Below are 25,615 nucleotides of genomic sequence, written 5' to 3'. Positions count from 1 at the left end.
GGGCAAAACAATGAAAGTGATTTTAAGAATACTTGGTTTAAACTGATGAAACAACACTTAAGACTTCATAAAACTACTATTTCTCACGGTCCTAAGATTATGAAGCCAGTTCCTGCCCCCTTAATAGCAGTGAATGTGTTGCTTCCACACTGTACTTGGAAATCAAAAAGACCACAGTAAATGGCAACTTAATGAGAAATGAATTAATCTGATTATTTTCATGGTGTGGATCAATAGAATAGCCACTAGTGACATCTATAGCCTAGAGGCAGTTATATAATCGATGGAATCAAACAGAGCCTGCCTTTACTCAGCCCTGCAGTTTCTCTGATCTTTTTTGGCAAGGCCCTTGACGCCTTTGTAATTCTAAATTTATTTCAAGTGCGTTTCAAAGAAATTCTGAAGAGATGATGTCATGAAGAGTATTTTGGTATTGATTGCTGAAATCTATTGCTGCCTGCCCCATCTATTTCTCTTTGTTTCTGAGCTCCTTACTTGCATGTCAGGCAATGCCACATAAGAAGGGAATGGCTATCAGGTATAGCAATATTAAATAACATTTGGGAAAGGCTAAGAAGCACCCGGGGGAGGGGCAGACTGGACCAATGTGTGGCCCCCACCCAACTTTATGAAATAACATTTTTCTGCCACAGTGGCATTTGAAAACCCTTCTCATTAATGTTCTGGATGCTGGCATTTGGAAGAAGAAATTAGTTCTGCATGAAGTTAGAAAAGCGAGGAAGTGGTTTTGTATGATAACTTCTCTATTCTCTGGATGTGGAAGGGGCATGTAGCTCTTAGAGCTGCCAACACGGCATTTTAAATATTTTAAATTCAGGATAGAGCTTCCGAAAATTTGTTCTTTTTATGACTACTTTCCTCATTCTCCTGCACATAAGAGGTTTAACAAGCAAGTTAAATGACCCCCAATGGTCCCCCTAATGCCACACTTTACAGCATTCTCATCAAGATACCCAATATACGTTTCCCATTAATCAGAAACAGTTTTCCCCATTTGTGCTGCAGCCGTCTCGCAGATTTTTATTCCTAGTAGCTCAGCTGTCTCCCTACACAGCATGCAGTCCCTTTGTAGGAAGCCAGGAAAGCAAAAGCCAGCAATTAAAGGAATACATAATATACAATATGCGTAGTTTAACTGATGTTGTACTAAAAACTGTTTTCAACATCAAGGTCATTGATTGTCTTTAACAGCTCAAGACAGGATAAATATATTGCCTTTATTAAGTCTTTCCTGATTGTACAAGCTGTTTTAACTAAACCAACAAAAGATATGTATGTAAAATTGATCAGGTGATTCAGGGTCAAATCTAAATCCCAGGGTCAAGTAACCCTTTGAACAGTCTAAGCAGATAATCTTAGCCCAATTCATCAAAGGAGACTCTCACACACTTTTCTTCTCTTGGCTTTTACAAAACATTCAAGTTTAAGGTATTATGTTCCATCAATTCACAAAATAGTGGTTCTTCGGCTCAGAAGCTAGACTTTTTAAAGCTTCATATTCACAATTTGCTTTTGTAAACAGTGAATGCAGTAAGCGGGAGCTTCTTAACATGTTTCTAAACGGGAAAGGAAAAAATATATGGAAAATTTAAGAATCAAGGCCATTGAGTTGAAACATTTCTCCTCCGAGTGAGCTACACAAAGCTCTTTGGTTCATCTGTTTTTACAATGAGGATTTGTGATCAAGGTTACTGAGTTGAAAATTATTTCTTTTGAAAGTCAGACGGCAGTATATATATATATATATTGCTATTACTGCATTCTGTGTTTTAAGACAAGACAGACTGCTATATTAATGTCATGACCCACTAAAGACAGAAATTATAAAATTCAGAAAGCAGCAAAAAAATGTACTAACATCACTGACTCAAAATCAGAGATGCTTATCATATGTCCAATATGCATTTGCTGTTTTTTTTGTTTGTTAATAACTGCTAATGTCAATGTAGTTGTGTGGAGTAAATGGACTTGCCACTCTTGCCTATGTAACATAGTCTTTTATGCAAAAAACCCCCCCACAAAACCCCAACCCAAATTCTTACCTTATCACATCGCATTAGTCCCAAGTATCTGAGCGACTTGCTACTTTGAGCAATTTGGGTGGCTCCCTGATCTGTGATTTCTTTGCACCATCCTACATCCACAGTCTCTATTGTCATACTGTATCGACCAATGGCTATCAGTGCTACAAAACATATAAAACACAAGAGAAACAAAGCACAGGGGTGAAATGTTAAGTAGCGAAATATTTAAAATATTATATATTAAAAAAAAACAAGTTTATATTATCAAACCATATATACATGCATGTCTATAAAGAGCAGTCTATACCAAATTAGATTTTCCCCCTTACACACTGAAAGGTGCATATTACTATAAAAATGATCAAGCTGCCTTTTAAAATCACACAAGAATCCCTTTCATAGGTAAGCTGCATTGCCCGAACAACACAGAGTCAAAATTTCAAGGACTGGAAAACGGAATATGATTTATTTTTATAAAATAAATACATATTTGGGTTTGGATGAAATATTAACACACTATTAATAATCATTTGTTCCAAAATGTCTTAAGAATTCTTTGTGAAAAAAACCATAGTAGCCATGTGTACATTCCAGAAGAGGTTTCCTGAATCCCTACTGGCTAAAACTTGCCAGGTGATTTTTAAAAGGAGAGCATCAAGATAGTTTTAACATATAATGAAGATTTTGGTGGATCTTACTCCGATCCTCCTGCAGCGGACACCCTGCAGCCCAGTGCACTGGTTCAGGAACAGAACTTCAGGAACAGTAACTTGAGTTCCAGTTGCTTTTATTATATACAGCAGAGCAAAACCAAAGCAGAGTATTTACAAGTTACCATACACAGCTCTCTCATCTAACACACACCAACTATCTCCAGACTCTCTCAAAAACTCCCCAACAACCACCCTGCAGTATCATGCTGCTTATCAGGGAACTTTCATCCAATCACAGCCAGTTCCTAGGCCTCTAGGTTGCTGGGCAAACTTTAGTTACATAGTCCAGCCAATTTGGCTGCTTGCCAGCTTCCTAATTGCTTCTCCAAAGCTGCCTTACTTTCTCAGACTTTAACAGAAGATACACAAAATATGTACTTAGCATTAGCCCAGTTAATGCTTTTGCACTCTATAGTAGCAACTTTGCCTTTATTGGCAAGGCAGGATTTGTGCTTCTGACTATCAGCTGGTATCAAACGATCTCCTCTTCATTTTACTTTACTTTGGCCAACCCAACTTGGATGTTCTTATTTGTGATGGAATGAAAACTGCTCTATTAACTACCAACTCCCTTCACCTAGGTACTTGGTTTTATTTAAATATTATCAACGGAAGTTCAAAGGTTATGTACATTACAGTGTCTACAGACATGGTTCAATGAATTACATTGTATATTAAATCTTGTCATTTCCCGATGAGTAAGAAAAATTACCAAAGACTGCCTAAAAGCCCATTTAACAATTAGCTAGGATAAAACTCAGTTATTCTCTCAGGGCAAGATTTTTTTTTTTTTGCAGCACACACATGGAAAATATATATTTATATTTGGTTTTGGACATACTGTCTCCAGGCCAACAGTTAATCTTGCAAAGCCACTTCTAAGCATCATGTTTTGCAATGTGTTGCCATGAATTGTAGCACTCTTAATATTATTCAACAATTATATATTTCTAGCACATTCTTGACAAATATGCTACTTAAAACCACCTACACTTTTAAAAGATTTTTTAAAAATGACTGTGATTCTGACTGTGTGTTCGCATTGGTGAGGAAAACCGCCAAAATTTCCTAGCTAGAACAAAATGATATATTGGTGAAAATAGCCAAACTAGCAACACCTGAAAGATTGAAGTGCTTGCTAAGAAAATGTTCAAACGTTACGACGGGGCTGAAAGCCAGATTGAAGGCCAGATTCAGAACTGTTCCATACTCCATGGAACACTTTGTCTTAGAATGCACTCCTGATTCTTCCTTTTGAACTTGGTGCCACATGTTATGATGTCATATGATGTCATCATCATATGATGTGACAACATGTCAGGTAATGGACAAGTGGCTGTGGTTTGGGGCTAACTGGGGCATTTTGTGAGTGTTGCTGCTGTCAGCAGTGAGTTGAATGCTCTGACACAGCCTTAGCCAGTAGACATTGGCACACTGTCTAGCAATTCACTGAGCTTTTATTTTTAGTTGATCAAGAAGTGTTCAGTCAGTTAAGCTAATCCATCAGTCCCATAATTGGATAGTTGGATCCCACTTTATTACTGTATATACCAAATGATGGAAACACTGTACTACAATACTCACACATTGTAAATACTAGAGGGTCTCCATGTATTTGTCTTTTTTTCCTATTGAAGGACTACTATACCCACGAGCACCTCTCCAATTACCATAAAGGTAAAGCCTGGACCCTGTGGAGCTGTTCTTTCCCCCAGTCCCACTACATAAAATGTGAACAAGTTAAGAATAAGACACCAGAGCAACAATGTACAACAGAGCAAGAGCTTCTCACTTTCCATTCCCTGCAATCCCTCCTGTCCATTTAAAGGCAACATGGTACCAGTAGAACTTGCTTTTTTGTAATAAAATAAAATAAATCTATTTTATATAAGTTATGTATCAACTAGAAAAAAGTACTGAACTGATAATGGCCTTCTTCTTATGGTGCTTGTCCTTAAATTATATTTACTATAGTCATCAGTTGGCCAATGAACTATCAAGTGGCCTATGATAGCCACTTACAAGCAAGTGCAGGGCTTTAGTACAAGGAAAATTGGGAAATGGTTTAGGGAAGACCAGTGGGAAATAGATGATGTAATAGAATGGAAATGAACAAAGAAAACTGTAGACCCATTATTAAGAACTTTTTATAATGGATCAACTGGACAGTGGAATATTCATCTCTAGGGAAGTGTTAAGTGTCTCGCTGCTCAAGTCCTTTAAAATATGCTGACAAAACTCCTTGTACGACAAAGTCCAAGCTGGTTTGTGATCTACCTGATCAATGTGCTGCAACAGTTGAGGCCTGGAAATTTCTCAGCTCAACCAAGATTTCAACAGCACACAAAGATTATGGAGATGGCTGTGGTGTTCAGCCCCAGTCAGTTCACTTACCAATCTTACCCAATAGTTATGTTATTTGCAAAGTTATGCACCCAAAATGGCACCAGCCTTGCTTAAGAGGGAGGTATCAGCACAATTCAGTCCAACATTGGTAGAAGTACCAAAAATAAATAAAATAAAATAAAATAAAATAAAATAAAATAAAAATCTTTTGAACTCTATAGAAGGAAAGTTCTCTAAAGTAGGAGAGGGGTAATGGAATTGGATGGTGAAGAGAGAGTAGTTGGCTGTCACAACCCAGGGAACTTCAAAATGTTAGTGTTCAGCTGGCAGACAGGCAGGAGAGGCTCATAAGGTAGGTATGGGAGATATTAGAAAGTGAGTAGTTGTAGCTTGTCTCTCCTACTCAACTGTCCTTTGCGCTTTCCCCTTTTATTTCATCTAGCACAAGAAATATGTGATTTTAAAAAAGAAAAATAATATTGGTTATTGAAAATGGGAGATGGGGGTGGGTTGGATTCGGTTTACTAGAGTCCCCAACAGCTCATAGGGTTTGGGAGGAGGGCACTGGTGGTTTAGGAGGTGAGGATAAACTACATTTTCTTTTAGATGCCATTTGTAATTTGGATTGCCAATCAATACACACATGTAAATTTGAATATATTCAAAGAGAAATACAACTGGGCAATAGTTACTTTCTTCCTGTCTAGGAAAGTAACTCCAGCTGTTAGCATAGCCTGTTAGTGCATGGCTAACTGATGAATAACAGATAATTTGGGAGAATACTGGGCAAAAGAGCTCTTGTTCAGTTTTGCGGCTTTATAAAAGGCTTGTGTTGTTTAGCATCCCCATACGAACAAATCCTGGTTATTAATGTTCTAGTCTGCATGAACATTCCAGAGAACCTAATCCAGCACAAAGCCTCTGTCCTAATGGGCCACCTAGAGCTGTCCTCTTCGCAGGAGACCACTGACTTCAAATAATGGTACTCTTCACACCTGCTTGCAGCTGTGTGAGAGCTGTTTCCCCAAGGTGCTCTCTGATGCAGCTGCAGTATGAGTGAGACTCATGTGGGTGGAGCTAACTGCATGAGTCTTTTCTAACTGATGGTTCTCACAAGGCAGCCTGGACATGTGAAGGGGGCTGCTATGCCATCCTTGTTTTATGCCCCACGCCATCTCTTAGAGGCATCAGTTCACTGTAACACGAACGTGCATAGCCACCTTAGAGCACAGCCGTATGCAATTTACTCAGAAGCAAATCACACTGGCAACAATGACTTACTCCCATGCATATGACGGGATGCTCAACTCACACAAAAGAGAGTCACCGTGGGCTTTCTGATTTCAAACACTAAAACAAAGCTTATCTATTATTCTGCATGGTGATATAACTCACAAGTGATCGTTTCAGTGTATCTGATGAAGTGTGCATGCACACGAAAGCTCATACCAAAATAAAAACTTTAGTTGGTCTTTAAGGTGCTACTGAAGGAATTTTTTTATTTTAAGTGAATAAACTGTCTTTCTTACAAGCTAAGCCGAACAGAAGACAAATATTTGAATGTTGCTTGTGTAATACATTATTAGGAAGCATGAAAATTCTATCAGAGAAGTAAACAGATGACCGAGATATTGTCTGCATACATTTTCATAGCAGACCTATCATCTTTTTTGGGGGGGATGTAGTAAGAAAAGCTGTATGCGCCACCTACCTCGGGCTGCTCGAGGTCTCCTGTGGTAATTTTGTAGTTATAAATTTGCGCACATGTGGATGTACCACAGTTTGTAAAAATGACGTATGGGACCACAGTGAAATATAGAGGATACAGGGGCATGACTATGCTGGGAAGTCAATCTAATACGATGCCCTGAGGAAATGGAAGGAAGTGAGTCAGACTACATCCCTATAGCAGCAGTCTAGTTTTTCTGAGAACTTTAGCAAGTCTAGTTAAATTCCCTCTTTCTGAATGCGTATTTTGACCTTCACTGGGAAACGAGGCGACAAATTTCTTAACTAGTGGCCAAGGAGCAAGAGTGAATCAATAACTTTGCATGGACGGATAAAAATACTTCTACATCTTTATTATTCAAAAGATAATAAAGCAGTCAGAGATGTGTTCAAACTAATAATCTAAACTGTATTTTTTTAAAATAAAAAAACCCATGAAATTCAAAATAAAACCAAGCCACACTGTACAGCTCACTCTAATGGTCTTTTCTTCTGCCTACATCTCAGGTCACCGAATAAAATGACATAATATGGGAATTCATCGCAACATATCTATAAATCCAAGGGAAGTAAGAACAAAGCGTGAGCCTTAATTTTAAATTTTCTTGCTTCTGACAGTGGGTATCACTCCAAGCCTCAACATGAATTAATCTTAACAAGGCTTTGTATTTCTCCATAACCCAATGTTCAGTGACACACACACAGAGCTCTAAATTGAGGGGCACAGCCAGTGACCACGATATTGTATCTTGCCATTAAGTTAATTATGATTAACTAAACTTGAGTTGATCTCATTTGCTCATATAAATCAATATAAATGGATGCTTAGATTGTGTATTACTGAGGCTCTGGGAAAATTGAACAAAATTAAAAAGGGCTTCACACTGTGAATCATCACAAGCAGACTTAAAAAGTAATGAAGGAACTGCTTCCAGACTCCCCCTTCAGAGGTTCTCATTATTAAACCTTTCAATTTGTGTCCTACTGAACCCAGAAGAACTACTGAGGCTGTGTTGTCAATGACATGCGTGAGAGAATTTACAGCAATGTATTTTCAGTGGACTCATCAAATTACTTCCAAATAATGACAGTTACAATACATATCCCAGGATAAGGTGTAACTGGATAGACCTTAATTGCATCTTCTGCAGATTAATAAAGCTTCTAACATTAATTAGCTGTCCTGTATTAAGAATGGGATAAAACTTCTTGAAAATAGTTGCGTGTAATCACCCCGGGAACTCTTTAAACAGTAATTAACATGATGGAAATGCAAATAAAAATGTTGAGTCCTAAGGGCTTGAAAAAGGCTACTTTCTCCTAAAGTATTTTTCAGCACACTTCAGATTTAGCAGCATAATTTCAGTCTTCAAAATATTCACTAATAAGAATCATATCCTGAGGGAACATGCAAAAAAAAAAAAAAGTGCAGCACTTTAACATGGAAAAAATCCTCTTCAAGAGGAGAGACAATAATACCGTAGGTAGTGATTTTATAATGCTTATTGAACAGTCATTTGGTCAGATAATGGTGGAAAGCTGCATACTGGTTATATGTGCCGATTTATCATAACTAATATAATGCCCCAATAGAAAAACAAGAGATAACTAGACTACAATTTCTTGTTTCAATTGTTAGTCACAATATTAAACAACTAAGGAAAGAAGGAAAGAAGGAAAGAAGGAAGGAAGGAAGGAAGGAAGGAAGGAAGGAAGGAAGGAAGGAAGGAAAGAAAGAAAGAAAGAAAGAAAGAAAGAAAGAAAGAAAGAAAGAAAGAAAGAAAGAAAGAAATTGATAATGTAATAAAGGTGGCAACAGCTATAGTGGTGGCAGTGATACTAAGGAATGCCATACTGTGGAAAAAAAATCACTACTCTTACAATGGGAGGCAGAAATTAAACTCAAATTTTAAAGTATCAATCGGAATGAAATTTCTAATAAACACAATGGATAAAGATGTTTAGCTCTGTAATTTCTGAATAATTGGGGGATAATCATGTTCACAGCTCTTTTCATGCTCATAAACCTTTATACAAATACTGTACAGTGCTTACTTTAACTATAGTAACTAAAACCAGTACCAAGAAAATGTGGAAGTCTACCTTCATAAATTCTTAATGATACTCTTTATATGGGAGGAAAACTGGCCTGCAGCTTACCAACAGTTTCAGTCAGTTGAGTGGATTTCAATACAGAAATTTTTATATTACCATGAGTTGTATCCATCACTAGTCATGCTCATTAATTTCAATGTGTCTACTCTGAGGTGGGTTATCATTGGATACATGTAAAATTATTCATACACTTGAACACTCAGAATCTCATGTTAGTTCTACTCAAGAGGAGATCTACTGAAATTAATGGAGATGCCTAACTTAAATCCATAATTTTCAGTGAGTTTACTCTGAGTGGGACTTTGACACAACTCTGTATATTATGCTCAGCAAGTAAGATTATGCTGGCAAAATGACAGTGAGAATATGCCGATGTTTGAATTATGCTAGCTGCTTCTTTAAAGTCTTATAAGGCTTATATTGTGGTTTTGTGGCTTGTCCCAGTTATTTCAATGGACCCATGTAGGAAAACTTCCTTGTGAATGCCCACAGTCATTAAATATAATTGCTCTGCATATATGACAGCCATGGAATTAATGGAGAGATGTTATTACATTTTTATGACAGCGAAATTAACTTACGGTTGAAAGTTTTGTTTATCTAAAGGAAGGCAGCAGGTCAATGTACTGCTTTAAACTTCAGTGCCAGTTTACTTCAGTAGATTTTTTTTCTTCAATGGAGCTATAAAAGTAATTATTTTTACTCTGTCTGCTAGTCTGGAGTTTCAGTGAACATTGCTCACCGACAGCAACTGTCCTAGTCCAGATAATTTTCAACACTGAGTGCACCTTTGTGCATGTAGTGTAAAAAATAATTTTGATCCTTGTGATGGATCAATACTTTGTTTTTCTCAGCTGTGAGCATTGCTCGTATTCTGGACATTTCTCCTATAGTACTATATTGAAGGAATTATATCCCCAAACTGAGATGAGCTTCCACACCGTTTTACTGTTATTGCAATGTGTCTTAGTTCATCTCTCCATTACTTCTCAATCATATTGACAAAAATAGTTTCTAAAAAGTTTAAACACCTTTTAACTTTAAACAGTATTTGTGTCACATCTATCTTTACTGGTTCCATTGTGTGCTGCAATTATTTCACTGCATTCTTTGCTCATTTAAAGTGCTTTGTTTTACTTTGGGAAATCCATTAACTAATCATCAGATAGAATGAATGTTCGCTAACGGTGAACTCCAGATCTTTCTTCTTTCTTTATACAAGCAAGCAATTTCAGATAAGACCACCAGAACAATTCTAGTAGATCATACCAATCGTCCACTTAGCTCAATATCCTATCTTTCACAAAAGACACCACTAGATGTGAAACGAGTATACCAACTTGCATTTCCTCTTCCTACCACCTCTTTTCCTGGTATCATTTGCTCACATAACCTTCTAAAGGGATAATAGTCACACACTAGAAACACAAATTGATTAAACACTACTAAATGTGTTGATAAATAAAAGTTAGGTTATCTGATTTCTAAGAACAATGCAACAAAAATGCTCTGCATATCTTTTTTGGGGGGGCAGACTATGAATTTACATTGACATTCTGTCATATATTCAGAAGGTAATAAACTACCGTGTTTCTCTGAAAATAAGACACCGTCTTATATTTATTTTCCCTCAAGAAAATAAGCCTATGGCTTATTTTTTTTTTTTTGGGGGGGTGTCTTTTTTTATTTTAAGTATGGTTCCAGGAGCCTGCCTCCTCCTGCGGCCGCTGCTGCTGGTTCCCGCTGGCTCGAGGCGCACACTGCTGCTGGGCGCTTTGTTGGCACTGCAGCAGCAGCCGGTTCTGGGCGCCTGCCTCCTCCTGCCGCAGCCGGCGTTGCTGCTGCTGGCTCCCGGAGGCTCGGGGCGCACCGCGTGCGCTGCTGGGCACTGACCCGGCAAGCCTCCTCCTCCTCCTGCCGGCTCCCAGAGGTTTGGGGTGTTCCACGCACGCTGTTGTGCGCCGACCCGTCAAGCTTCCTCCTCCTCCTGCCGGCTCCCGGAGGCTCGGGGCACTCTGTGCATGATGCTGGGCACTGACCCGGCTATGTCTTATTTTCGGGGTATGGCTTATATTCCGCAAATCCCTAGAAATCCTGCTACATCTTATTTTCGGAGAAACATGGTAGTTTCTGTTAAACTGGTAAGGTGCCCCCTTTTGATTTTTTTAAAATATTGCTTTGCGGACAAAATAAATGAACATGTGCAAAGGTTCATTCTCCTCTGAAGGGGACAACTTTAGGTTTTAAAAACCATGCATAAACCAAGAGTCCCTTTGAGCGTGCATGTGCACGCACACAAATGCACACACACATTTTCTCTCAGGCATTTGCAACTCAAACATATGTCTAAGCTAAGGACACACATTTGTATATGCCACTGAATAACACACCCATTCCATATTGGTTATATGCAGCAACTTTTTGGCTATTTGAAAGCAAGGACAATGCTCAGTCAGAGATTGGTTTTTGGCTAAGTACCTGTTCAGGAGAAAAAATCACAATGGAAGAAATGGGAAGGTCTATTCAGTTCTTTGTGGGAAGTGGAAAACTATTTTTTAAAAATGGATTTGATATTGCTAATGATTACTATTAATATAAATGAATATTTTCTGAGGATTATGATACAAATTAACAGGCTTTCCCCTCTCAATTCTGTTTTATGTTGGTATTACTAAGGAAACATTCCCATCACATCATGCATATTCCACAGTATGATTGTCATCATATGCAAGACACATATTAAGTCAAGGGCTTTTTCCCCTTTAGTTTTAACCAATGCCTTACACATTGAGAACATGGACAGCAAGATGCAAAGTCATTTTGCTTGTGGGCAGTTTGATTTGCATTAATTACTTAGTATTAAAAGGTAAAGGGACCCCTGACCATTAGGTCCAGTCATGTCCGACTCTGGGGTTGTGGCGCTCATCTCGCATTAATGGCTTCCAGGTCATATGGCCAGCATGACAAAGCCACTTCTGGTGAACCAGAGCAGCACACGGAAATGCTGTTTACCTTCCCGCTGTAGCGGTATCTATTTATCTACTTGCACTTTGAGGTGCTTTTGAACTGCTAGGTTGGCTGGAGCTGGAACCAAGCAACGGGAGCTCACCCTGTCGCGGGGATTCAAACCACTGTCCTTCTGATCGGCAAGCCCTAGGCTCTGTGGTTCAACCCACAGTGCCACCCGTGTCCCATTTAATTACTTAGTATTAGCACAGTACTAACTACAAATGAACCAGGGTCTCTTAAAATATGAGCATGGGACCACAGTTCATTTTCAAAAAAAATATTCCAAGCCAGAGGTACTAGTCAATAATATCTATATATTTAATGAAGAGCCGGTGCAGACATCCTCCCTATGTGAAAGCCAGTCACAATTGTTCTCTAAAGATAAATCAAGTGCAAGGAAGTGACAAGTAAAGAATCATGAAGCAAAGAGACAGTTCTGAAGAAGTATTCACCACTGCTTCTCAATTTCTATCACAAAAAATAACTCAGGAAAATGAAACAAAATCTAAGGAATAAAATAAGTAGACCATAGTATGCAATTCCAAACACTTATGTCCAACTGCCGTAGACAAAAAAGGGATCACCCCAAGCAATGCCTTGTTCCAATACAGTCATACCTTGGAAGTCAAATGGAATCCATTCCGGAAGTCTGTTCGACTTCCAAAGCATTCGAAAACCAAAGCATGGCTTCTGATCAGCTGCAGGAAGCCCCACTGGACGTTCAGCTTCCAAAAGAACGTTCAAAAACTGGAACACTCACTTCCGGGTTTTGATCGTTCGGGAGCCAAAACATTCAAGAACTGGGCTGCTTGAAAACCAAGGTACAACTGTATTACCAAGCTACCAAGAAGAAAAGGAAAAGAGGTTACAAAAAGAGGTTAATCTGAATACAGATTAAAGTAAATAAATACAGTATATCCATTTATGCATTGCTTCCTACGAAATATTTTAGAAGTGATTAACAACCATAACAATAACAAAACAATTTTGTATATAAAACAATTATGCAGGATACACTTGCAGAATCCAATAAGAATGACTGATGCTCTAAAGCCAAATAGCAGCTGGGGTGGTTGATTTTTATCTGGACCACAGTGTTGGTGGAAAGGGTTACACAATCCTCTCCAAATTATTCTGATCTCCCTTTCTGATACATGCACACAATTTCCAAGTGTCACTATTGTGACACTTGGTGTAGAAATTTGTTGGGACTGTGGTGGAAAAGGGTTAACCCCTCTCTGATCCTTATGTTCTTGATACACTTGCACTGTGGCTGCTATTTGCAGTTGTAAAAAGATTCATGCATAGCGCTTGGCCCTTCAAGCAGACAACTTGCCCTGGAGAAAGGAACACAGTTGAGTGTTATGTTTAGTTTAGCCTGAGATGTAATCATCTGATATGTTCTGGAAAATTGGCAGCAGCAGCAGCACTGAAGTCAGTGTAATCCCAGTTACCACTGCCACTGTCAGAAACTCTTCTTCCTTTTCCTGAGAACTATTCTAAGTCATGGTGGCAAGAAAGGAAGCTATAGTCAAGACAATAGTTTGGAGACAACTACTCCTCATGCCAGCACTGGCTTCTCCTCAACCACATGACCTCAGTTTAACATTGATTTCTGTGCAATAAACAGAATGCCACCCAGCACAGTGTTTTACAATAGCTATTATTTTCTATGGAATAAATCAATTTTAAAGAAATTGCTCTAGGAGCTGATTTTCCTAGTAGCATACTAGTCTCAGAGTGTTATCAAAGGTACATCACTAAGTCATGCTCTTTTCCTCTAAGAATTAATAATACTTTTCAGTCGCTTCCTATTGTGTTTTGCCAAGCTTCTTTTCTCCTCTCCAGATGATGAACAAAACATAACCTTCTAAAAGTCAACAAGTCTCAAAGCAGACTCCTTCAGACTGTTTATATGCTTCTTGAATAAAGTACTAGATCAAAGATGTTGCATTCTGCGTAGGAAAAATATGTTGCTACTCAGCAAATACAATTTAAAGAAAAATGTTAATAGTGTTGAGTATGCACTATATATTAATTGAAAAGAGAGGGATTTGGTTTTGTAAATATTTTACACAGCAAAGACCCCAAATTATGTGTTTTTTTAAAAAAAGGTTCTTTGGTGTGGAATTATCTGACACAGTGATAAACCCTATTCAAAAGGTAAATTTAGCATTCACTAAGGATGAGACTTAGGGGCTACAACATTTTATTGCGATTTTAGAGGCATGGACATTTTTGCAGCTCCAGAATCCCTGTTTCCTCAAGATTCCAGCATCCATTTCACACACCTTGACTTGCTTACTCCTACATAAGTATATTACGCAGCCTGTAAATTTAAATAGGGAATTCACATGAATCATCAACTTTATCAATTTAGCTGTCTGTAACACATTTCTTCCTGAGATTATAAACTACAGTACCCAGAATAACAAATATCCTACAAGGCTGACCACTACAAAAGTCACATCCACTGAGACAACATGAGCACAAACCTTTGATTGCATTTCTAGATATTTCATATTTGAGAACCACAAAGATGATGTATCTGGATGGTGTATTCTACAGAAATTTGCAGAAAAGATAGCTAGTGGCAGGCAGTGTGATGAAAACATGCAATGCTTTTAATACAGGAAAGTAATAGAAAAAGTAGCAATAGAAACATAAGAGAGATGTGTTACAAGTATCGAAGTTATTTTGCCCCTTTGCTACAGAAAAAAATAAGTAAGTCCCGCATCAGCTACAAAAGGGATATGGGGCAATGCTCTTAGAGACCAAACTGTCATAGGAACAAATTTCAGTGACTGCCCATTCAGCCATCCTCTACCTAATACATCTTCAGGGAACTCAGCAAGCATAATAAGAATCCATTCCATTAAGTTCTCTTCCAGTGTTGCTCACATCAAACAACTTCACAGACAAAAAGGTGAATGAAGGGTTGGGGGGGTTTTTTTGGTCATGATTAAAGGGCTGAAAAGTTTTCAAAAAAGACAGTCCCTTCAGTCCTACAGAATGGCTAAAAGGGCCATCAAGCTGAACAGACTTTTAGACTTTAAAAGACAACCTCAGTACTGTGCAAAGCCCCTAAGGATGTGTGGGATAAAAACAAAATATACCCAGCGGCTGAATATTATGTAAAATAGCTCAGCCTACACTTCGTTTCAATAAGATAAAATTGACACTCCTTTGTATTTCTGTCAACACACACTTGTTATTGCAAAAAAGGTTTGATAATACTATAATGAAAATACTTCATCTTGTAAGAAATGTAAAGAAAAGTTTGACTAATGTCAAGCAAAATGGAAATGTTTTGAAGAGACTATAAGGAAGGACCCTTATTCAGACTAAAACCTGTGTCAATTTTAATATAGAGCAAAAAGAAAAATCTGATACTGTTAAGGCTTTGTTGAAATAAGGAAAACATATGAAAGGAGTATTTGATTGTTTGCACAGTAGCAAGAAGGAACTGTATGATCTGCTGAAGCACACTTGTGGCTTTTGCACATGGCCAAAAAACAACAACCCTGATTTTAATTCAAAGAAAGGCAAGATATATAACTCAATGACTGTCTCTCCCCATATGTACCAATTCAGACCCTGAGATCATCATCTGAGGCCCTTCTTTGGTCTAGACATCCAGAGGGTGGCAGTATGAGAACGGGTCTTTTCTGTAGTGGCTCCCCATTTGTGGAATGCTCTCCCTATCTTCAGGTTCCAGGTGAAAATGTTTCTCTATAACCAAGTCTTTGGCTGATTAACATTATATACCCTTTTAAACATGAGAGTGGGTTGTTGGTTTGCTTTTGTCTTATTATGTATTTTGTATTTCCAGTTACAGTGGGGGGAAACATTCTGCCAGGGTCTAGGCCCATATGCTGCCTCCAATGCTGTCCTGCCCCATGGCAAGTTTCTGGGGTGTTGGGGCATGGTTAAGAGGGAAGCAAGGGGGCATGCACTGTGAGCACCCTCCTCTCAATTTATTTATTTTTTAAGAATCTGCATTGAGCACAAGTCAAAAGCTTCAGCTTGCAAAGGGTGAGCCGTGGTATTCTTATTACTTCTAACTGAATCTGTGCAACATGCACTCTGCAATCTATTGCTTCAAAGCAGACTCAGGGAGCTTGGCCAGAGTTGTAGTGTTTTGTATGTACTGTAATACGTTTTAGTAATGGCTACAGGCTTGCGCTGCTCTGGTTCGCCAGAAGTGGCTTAGTCATGCTGGCCACATGACTCAGAAGCTGTACGCTGGCTCCCTCGGCCAGTAAAGCGAGATGAGCGCCACAACCCCAGAGTCGTCCGTGACTGGACCTAATGGTCTTGTCTTTACAGTCTTGTCTACAGACTAAAGCTCATTTATGTATCTTCCTTGGTTATTCCTGATTATTTACAATGACTTGAAACACTGATGGCTGGGATAGAAGACACTCCCACTACCCTGCCGACATGCTATTGTGCCGTAGTACTGTAAAACCTTTGCTACCAGTAGCATACTTTGTCTGAATGCTCCACACACTACAGCCATAAGCAAACCAAAGAGAGCCCCACAATACAGAATGTCCTGTGAGATGCAGAAGACATCCCGTTACTATGACCCACAGAGGTGCACAGTGGCACACCTGACTTGTGGTTGCAGGGTATAGCATGGTTTTTATATAGAACCAGATCCTTAAGGCTGGATGGCTGTGCAGGCAGCATATATATATGGAGTCAGGTGAGTGTGGCTTTTTCACATGCAAAAGCCTCCACACTATCTTCTTTGTTCCTGCAAACATGGGACTCTGCTGTACTCATAGGCTTTAAGTCAGGCATAGGCAAACTTGGCCCTCCAGATGTTTTTGGGCTACAACTCCCATGATCCTTAGCTAACAGAACCAGTGGTCAGGGATGATGGGAATTGGTAGTCCCAAAACATCTGTAGGGCTGAGTTTGCCTATGCCTGCTTTAAGTAGACTGACATGCAACTTCTGTTCCTAGTAGCAGTACTTTGTGATATGCACATTCCTAACCATTACTCTTAACAGTGAATGATATCTTGATAATAAGTGCATCCTTCAGGACTGATCCAAGTGCCTAGTATTATCATTTAAACTATTAAAAAAACCAAAGGAACCAACCGGAAACTCATTTATTCTTAACATTTGTGAATTTAGGATCGTACTCCAGAAAATGCAGAAATTAAATTAACCGTTCAAAGTCAAAGTCATTGAAAGCAATGTCATTCAGCAAAAACCTGAAAGGATTATGGATAAAGCATAGGTGTTCCCATTAATAGTTTTATGGAGGCTCTAAAAAATGCTATTTTTCTTAAATGTGATACATATATACCACATTTGGTTTCCAACACATTCCGTTCATATTTACATGCATTTCACAGCTTGAAATTCTTTGTAATTTAATATTGTATTGTTGTCTGCTGTGCTTTTATCATTAATTTTTCTCCCTTTAAAAGCTCTTAATGAAGAAGAGCAAACTAATATACTGAAAACTATAACAATCTTTTTCTCTTTCAAATTATGGAATTTTGTACATTTTATCATACTTTTAAGAGTAGCAATGTGAATAATATATTTTACCGTATTATTACTTGAATCTAATAATATTGGTAATTAGGAGTATACATATTAAGTTCTTATTAATCCAGTTGCACTTTACATTCCAAGTGCTTTGCAGAAGCCCCTGGAGGAAATTTCAGTGTTGTCCTGGAAAATTAGCCTTTGTGGATATCCGCCTACCTACAACAAAGGAGATTCTAAATAAGATGAAGTGTGAGAAAATATTGTTTCTTTGACCACTGGTATAGGAAATTGTATTATAGCAAGTCTGGTGCAGAAGAAATGCCTGGAGAAGCAAATAATGGAAAAACAGGACACCTGTAGAGCACATTCAGATCTATGGAGCTGCCTTTCACTAAGGCTGAAAAGGGAAATGGAACAAAATCCTTTCACCAGCTTTGAAAAGAATTCATATACAGTAGCAATCTGTTCCACTCTTCATACTACTAAACCCTGCATACTTTGAAACTTGCATTCATGCAATGTAGCTGTGATACTAACGTAGACAGCAGTTAGTTGATCCTTAGGGCTAAGCCCCAGCCCCAGATATTTACTCATGGGGCAGTTTGATGTAGAACTACTGCATCTGTAAAGTTGCTAACCTGTAACATTTTACTGCTAATCTGTAATATCCATTGTCATATGGTGAAAGGCCTATCAGACTGAGGCTATTCATCCAGTATGTCTTTGCTGACTGCGTAAACCACTAACATTACTTTCACAGTCATCGTCATATATGCCGTTCCGGACATCCTTTACAAATATATGTACAGGCACTTGGCCAAATCTATTGTCATGAAGGCCTGGTATGATTGCGAGAAATTGTTTGTTCTGATTTGGAGATGTACACACTAGCTGATGTGTGTATCTCCAAATCAAGCTCTTGGGAGGCAATTATGTACAAGCCTGACTTAGACAAGAACTGAAGCAGGTGTCTTGTATATAGACAACCAGCCCACTGAGAATTAACATGCACACACTTCAAGAATAACCATTTTCCATCTTTGATTTTTGACCTAGGGTTTATCCACACTTGTACTGCTGCTTTCCCCTGGGGAAAACCGCTCTTTAGCGCTCAGTCGGAGCAAACAACAATTTGGGTTTTCCATGGATTGGCATTTGTTCTGATCTCTCGTTAAATAGTGGCTTTTCCCTCGGAAAGAGTGGGGCAAGGGGGGAAACACTTGGACCTGCACCTAGAAAGCAGTGGCAAGTGGAAAACCATTCAGACCCGTGCTTTCTAGGCACACCACATGTGAAAGTGTGGATGAGCCCCTACTTGTATTTTCCTGACTTGTATTCCATATATGAAACTGATTATATGTGCTCTCACATTAATCTTATGTCTTTCTGAGGCTAACATTGGTCAATAGGCCGTGCTTACATTTGAAAGAATGTCAGAAATGCCTGTAATAATAATGCCTTCAGTGCTGAAATCTGTCTAACCTGAATGTGCAGCAAGATGTGTTTGATGAATATCCCAATACTTCAGACAAGTACCTTGAAATACCATGTTCCGAGCAAAGATATAAACAAAGAAGAGAATGTCAAGCAGTTGAGTCAAAACATTTTTTAAAACAAATATTTGATTTATCTATATAATTCTAGAATGCTGTGGTAGTTTATATTTTGGGTTTCGTTAGATACAATGTCTTTCTTGTTGTGAGCTGCTTTGTAGGCCTAAATTGGTCACAGTTGTCAGTTGATTGAACAAGTAGTCATTTAAATAAAATGTTCCGGTTTAAGACCTGTCAGTCACTGATTCCATGATCTTATTTGAATAGGAATAATTATGCTATAAAAGATCACATTGTGTATGAGGTTGCATCACATGATCACTGTATAAATGTACATCCCATATTCCAAATAATTTTGTGTCCCAGTTCATCCCAGGTTTTGTCTTGCAAGATAGTTGGTACTGACAAAACCAATGAAAAGACTGCAAGACACGTGGTATATCCTTGGATGACATTTGCAGGCTCATTTGTTTAATCCCCTCTCATTTGGGCTCCCAATTCCCATCGGCATGGTCACTTGTCAGGGATGATGGAGGCTAGCAACATCTCTGGAAGGCCAGAGGATCCTCACCTCCCTGCAGTCTACAGCTTTCTCTTTGGGCATGGAGAAGCAGAGAGAACTACGGTATCTAATAGTAAAAGCATGTAATTTACAGTGAGCACTACAAATGTGAGAAAACCTATCAGCATTCTTGCATACAACTTCAGTGCTCCTATATGATGCCTATTTGCTGGTCACCAGCTTCAGTTAATAAATACATGTTCCATACCAAAATAAAATAAAAACTTCAACAGCTGATTACCTAGGTTATGGGGAACAGTGGGTAGCATTTGACTATGTCATACTCTGATTAGGCCCGTGCAATCAATGGATTTTGGAAAGTCAAGTGTAATTTATGTTAATTAATTATGTCTTAGTCAAATGCCATCCAATGATGTTCTTGCCCCATTTTATCTTTCTGCATCAGGCATCTATATGATTTTAATTGCTTCAATGTAATTCAGATTAGTTACTTAAATTATATCTACTAATAGATTTACTTGTACACTGTAATGCCTTGCTCCCTAGGACAGGGTTCCTTAAGTTGGGAGTTGTCCCAGGAAAATCTGTATTGTTACAGTTATGGTAAAGATTTTTTCTAGTGTGTCACCTTGTGTGAAAGGCATTACAAAATATAAGTGAAGAGCCTGCAGCTTAGTGCTATTATTGTGCAACAAGACAACAGGCTGCTTAAGAGACGAATGAGACTATCTTATTGATAAGGTCAGAATCGATCTGCAGTGGATTTTTTAAATTAGCAAAATGTTGCAGCACTTTAGTAAGTGTCACCAACAGCCCTCCTTTGTGAAAAATGTCCTGGCTTGCAAGAAAACAAAAATTTGTAAGTTTCAGGGAAAAAATCCTCATTTTTGCAATTCACCTTGTAATTGTAGTTAGGTTTTACTCTTTTTATTTGCCAGTGGGATCCCCCCCGTAACATAGAGCAGGCATGTCCGACAGGTTGATTGCTGGTCAATCGCGGGGTTTTCCTGGTCAATCTTTGGACCCTCAGTGGTTTATCCCCCCAAAAATAAAACAACAACTTTGGCTCCCTAAAAAAAGTTCAACAACACTTGACAATCCTCCAATGACAATCGGTAGATCACTGCCAGGTTTTTTATACTGTGAGTAGATCACAGTCTCCTGGGAGTTGGACGTGCCCAACATAGAGTATATATATTGGTTGTTCATCTTTAAGATTTTCACACGAATATATGGGGAATGGTAGTAACTAAGAAGGCAATCTTCCTAGTGACATTATTGCACTCAGTGCTGTTAGGATCTAATGTTATGACCAGTATGATAATGTTTACATAAAACATGGCTTCAATATGAGGGAATAAGAAACAAAGGAAGAGTGAGTCTTTCAATGCAAATGCAGCCTTTCATAGACTTTAAAAAGAAAGCCACTCTGAAATGCTTTTGCTTCGGATAAGCTAGCGCCTCTTTAGTTTCCTTTAAAAATTGGTTTTGAATCTGAAATCCCAACTGCCAAGGTCATTTCTGACAATTTAGCAAACTTCAAGGGAGCAAAGGGCTTGCCTTTTTGACAGATAAACTATCCAAAACTCTGAAAAAGGCATTTAAAAACATTGCTGTTAAACATATCAAAGTCATTTTAAACTTTAAATCGATTTCTGTCCTTCATAAACAATACTTGAAATACTCACTTGTTGATTTTGAGATAACAGAACTTCAATCCTGATAAAAGGCAGAACTAGGATATGCTGTTTCTGAGAGGTGTTCATCTCTACCTTAGGAACAGTTTGATCCTATGTATGCCCACTGAGTTAGATGGAAGGAATGCAGTCAAGGACCCCAAGATTAAAAGAAACTGCAGGCAAAGGTTTAATATCATGTACTAAGAGATACAAACCTCCCCCCCTTTTAATAACATTTTTGAATATGCAGAAGAGTTCAGTGTATTTGAAAACCGCACATACTGAATTGTCCATCCTAGTAGTTGTATTTTACTGACCCTATAAAATTCATGCTTATATTTTTGTACCAAAGCTTTATTTCCTCTACTGACCTATATCGCCAAGTACATCAGTGTAATTTATTTACTACACAGCTGAAACATTTTCTCAATATTTATTCCTCTACACAACTAACTCTGAACTTGCAAGACCTCATTTTGCATAAAAAGGAGCCGCTTTCCTCAGGTACACCAATCAAAACTAAGCAGAAAAAAAGCTTTAAAAACACATAATCTCTTCTTATATGGATGTGGTCAGGGATGACTGGCTAATTGGGGGAACACATGAAAGCACATCACTATCCAATTAGCACTTCAGTGCAATTAAATGGAAGAGGCTTTGCTATTCTGTGGAGATACAGCTTTGATCTTGCAGTGAAAAATGTCCTGCTCTACAGCTGCTGTTTGATTTTTTTCTCCATAATTAGTACTAATTGTGTGCCCAACTCTGACCTGCCACAAACAGAGTGTTTTGCTGCATTTGACACAATGACCTTAGATCAGTGTTCCATTTTGTCTACATTGTACTTGCTTATTATATATACCCTGAACTTACTATGCTAATTGTTAAATGCACAGTATAAAAGAAGGCACTGAAGTCGGATGAAGCCGTTTAACCGTGCTTAATACCTTGGGTAGATGTTTTTGCTACCTTTGTATACATTTAGGATTTGAACAAATGTGGAGCTTAACTCAGGCATCAAACATTTGTGTTTTACTTGTCTTGTTTTCTTCTAGAAAGGCAATGCAATTCACCAATCCTGGGATTCTATAGACCAAGTTCTGAAGCCTAGAAGCATCACACGTAATCTCTAACTATCACAGTGGTTTCTCCAGCTCTCCCTACCCATTGCTTCACCCAACCACTCTCCAGTCCTTCAGTGCTTTCCTATCTTGAAACCTCAGTGAATATTAACCACACTGATGTGCACTTTTGCAATACGGAGATGTCACCCAGCCATTTCTCTCTGTCCCATCTGAATCAGGAGATGTGATTGAGGTGTTAACCAATGCTTGGAGGCGGTGATGAGCTGGATGTGGGCCAATAAACTGAAGCTGAGTCCTCAGGAGACACAGGTGTTATGCGCCCCATATTCTCACATCTGGGAGGTGTCCTGGACACAGTTGCACTCCCCTGGAAGGAGCAGGTTTGCAGTTTGGGGTTGCTCCTGGATTCAACATTGTCACTGGAGACACTGGGTGGCTAAGAATGCCTTTCTCTAGCTATGGCTAATTCACCAGCTACAGCCCTTTTGGATACTAATGACTTGGCCACTGTACTCTATGCTCTGGCCACTTCCAGATTGGATTAGTGCAACCTGCCCTTGTAGATAATTTAGAAACATCAGTTGGTCCAAAATACAGTGGTCAGATTACGGTACTTCTGGGGTTCTGATTAGACATCACAGAACCTATTTTAAAACAATGGGTTGCCAGTTCTTTTCCAGGCCCAACTCAAGGTGTTTAGTGTTTAAACAACTCAGGCCTTAAATACCTGAAATACCACCTTCTTTCCTACAGACACTTTTGGGTGTTTAGACTGGCAGAGCAGGCCCCATGGACTGCTCCACTGTCCTCAGAGAGGTGCACCTGCCATCTTCATTTTACAGCATTTGGCAAATGGTGAAGATACACCTTTTTACCCTGACTTTTGACACTTGAGCTGTTTATATTTTTAGGACCCACCTCAATTCTGTGACTGTAAGTTGTTTAAAACTGATTGTAATATTGTGTTTTAATTGTTGTAACTTGCCCCAAAACCTTAAAGCAAAGGGCAGATTAATAATAACAACAGCAATAAATAACATCTTATTACTTAGTTGGGCAGATATTTAGTTACCAGACCTTTACATTGACAGATCTAGCATTGATTGGCAGTTCCTACCAACAAAAAGTTGGTGCAGCAAAAAAAATTTTTTCCACAAACCAGCAAACTGATGCGATCTAAGCATAGAACGTAAGTGCAATACTAAAAAATCTCAACTAACAGCATGTGGTACGCAAACACAATTTGATAATGAAACTTAAGCTAATGCATATTTGAAGTCTACTCTTTAGGACATTAGTTCAGACTTTTCAGAAAATGTGCATTTACTAGTCACTGAATGGTTGGCTGAATGCTAGTTTTGTAGAGCTAGATTGGTTGATTTCTCCCAAAGGCAAACCAATCCTGCAGCAACTGACGTCAATGGGAGTTTTGCCATCAACTTCAGTGCAGAAAATAAAAGGCCATTAAAACGTAATTTTACTTACCATCAGTCTTTACACAAATTGATGGAATGACTCATTCAAATATCCGATTCATTACCTTTTAAGCACTTATATATTTGACATGGCTTTAAAATAATTAAGTTTTAGGAGTATCTTTTAAAACAACATTTATCCTGTTTGAATTGGAATTAATCCAGCACATCTCTTAGGTCTGAAGTATTGTTGCATCACTGAGGGTGAAATACAAACATCATGGTTTGGTAAGAAATATATACTTTGATAGAGTAATAAATTAGATTCCTGAATTTCCCTCTGATGTAACTCAAAGAAGCTCCATTATATTTGTGTCCACTGCAGCTGACTTCATAAGGTGCAGCTGACTTCAAGCAATACTGAGTCGGTACTGGCTTAAATCTGGAGTGGTTATACATCAGACAAAACAAAAAGCTCATATTATGCCCTGTGTTTGGCTTTCTGGACTGCATTTCAAGCTGTCTGTCTTTGAATTTGCTTTGATATATCTGTGGGAAAGGAGTGTTGCATTGATTCCTGGTAGTCCCAAGGAGGGAGAACCTCAAGCAATCCTTAGTGTTTCAATTTATGGGTAACACTGGGTTCTATTGTGCTGTGGTGAAAGAAAAGAGGCTAGAAGTACTGTGCAGGATATATATAAGTATGATCACACCAGATCAATGATACTGTGTATTAATAACTTCTCACTGTTTGTAGGTTTTTGTTTTTGTTTTGTCTGTTTTTTGGTGGAGTCCAACTTCCATCAGCCCTAGTCAGCATGGTCAATGGTCTGGAGGATGCATGTTATAGTTCAAAAACGTCTAGAAAGCACTGTGTTGGCTATCCCTGGCTTAACATATTTTTAGTTGTTGCAAACATACTTTATTCTGTTTATACAATTTCTACATGAACACTTAATTTTACATGTTATCCCCGCTGTGTTCAAGCTGTATCAGGAGTGCTTTTACATTTTGCTGGAAACCTTGCAGAATAACAAAACAAGAGAAACAGAAAGAAATGTGTTATGCATTTAAACAGAGCTCATGCTAAAAGCATTAGATGGGAAGGCAAATCACACATGCTGCGTACAATGTAGAGGCATTGTTGAATACACATTTATGCATGTGAATGATAAAGGCACAGTAATACTTTCTATTTACTTTCTAGAAGTCTAAATCTGCATTCAGATAAATCAGGCAGCACCTTTGCAATTTATATAAAACAACTTTTCAGACCCTTACTTCACATTCAGGAAGAAAATCAATTTTCCAAGGCACAGTGGCCTTACAGAATCATGAAGATGAAGATACTCATGGTTTAATGGTCTCAGCTTGATACCTACAGTTATTACGCAATGCAGTCAAACGATAAAAGTTATGAAAGTGAGGATGAAATTGCCACTGTGAAAAGTCACAACAATGAACAGAAACAGCAATAGTCCCTTGCAAATATCTCAATAGCATCTTTTCTGTTTGTATTATAAAAGTTAATGTTTACGCCTAACTAATGTTTGTGTGTGTGTGTGGGGGGGTAATATTGAATATTGTACATTGAAGGGACTAACATCTAATTTATAAATTCACTTCCCTGGATGCTAAGAATCCTTTCAGGATCACATCTATGTCCCATTAAAGGTGTTTTGATATAGATTAATTGTGCAAATGATTCCACATTGTGATAACTCCACCTGCCGCCTAATCCTGTATTTCTATGGAGTTTCTGGTAGCCATGGAAAATCTTCCCTCCAAGGCCTGGTCACTGAGTCCGTACTTACTTGTATTTTGACTTGTAATAAACATGCCTATTTTGCCAGTGAAAGGCTGGGTATGAATTGGTTTGAATGTTAGC

At 38.4% G+C, this 25,615-nt stretch overlaps 1 protein-coding gene across 1 annotated transcript in view; it reads right to left on the bottom strand.

Annotated features, from left to right (window-relative positions):
- FBXL17 (F-box and leucine rich repeat protein 17) overlaps positions 1–25,615 on the bottom strand; it is a 152,492-nt gene that overhangs the window by 14,868 nt on the left and 112,009 nt on the right. The window contains exon 8 of the mRNA XM_035100064.3: positions 2,064–2,206. Within this exon, the coding sequence (XP_034955955.1) occupies positions 2,064–2,206 (143 nt within the window). The remainder of the gene's footprint in view (positions 1–2,063; positions 2,207–25,615) is intronic.

This window comes from Zootoca vivipara, chromosome 10 (assembly GCF_965207765.1).
Source record: "Zootoca vivipara chromosome 10, rZooViv2.hap1.1, whole genome shotgun sequence".
Taxonomy (NCBI): Eukaryota; Metazoa; Chordata; class Lepidosauria; order Squamata; family Lacertidae; genus Zootoca; species Zootoca vivipara.
This window is presented reverse-complemented; position numbering and strand designations above follow the sequence as displayed.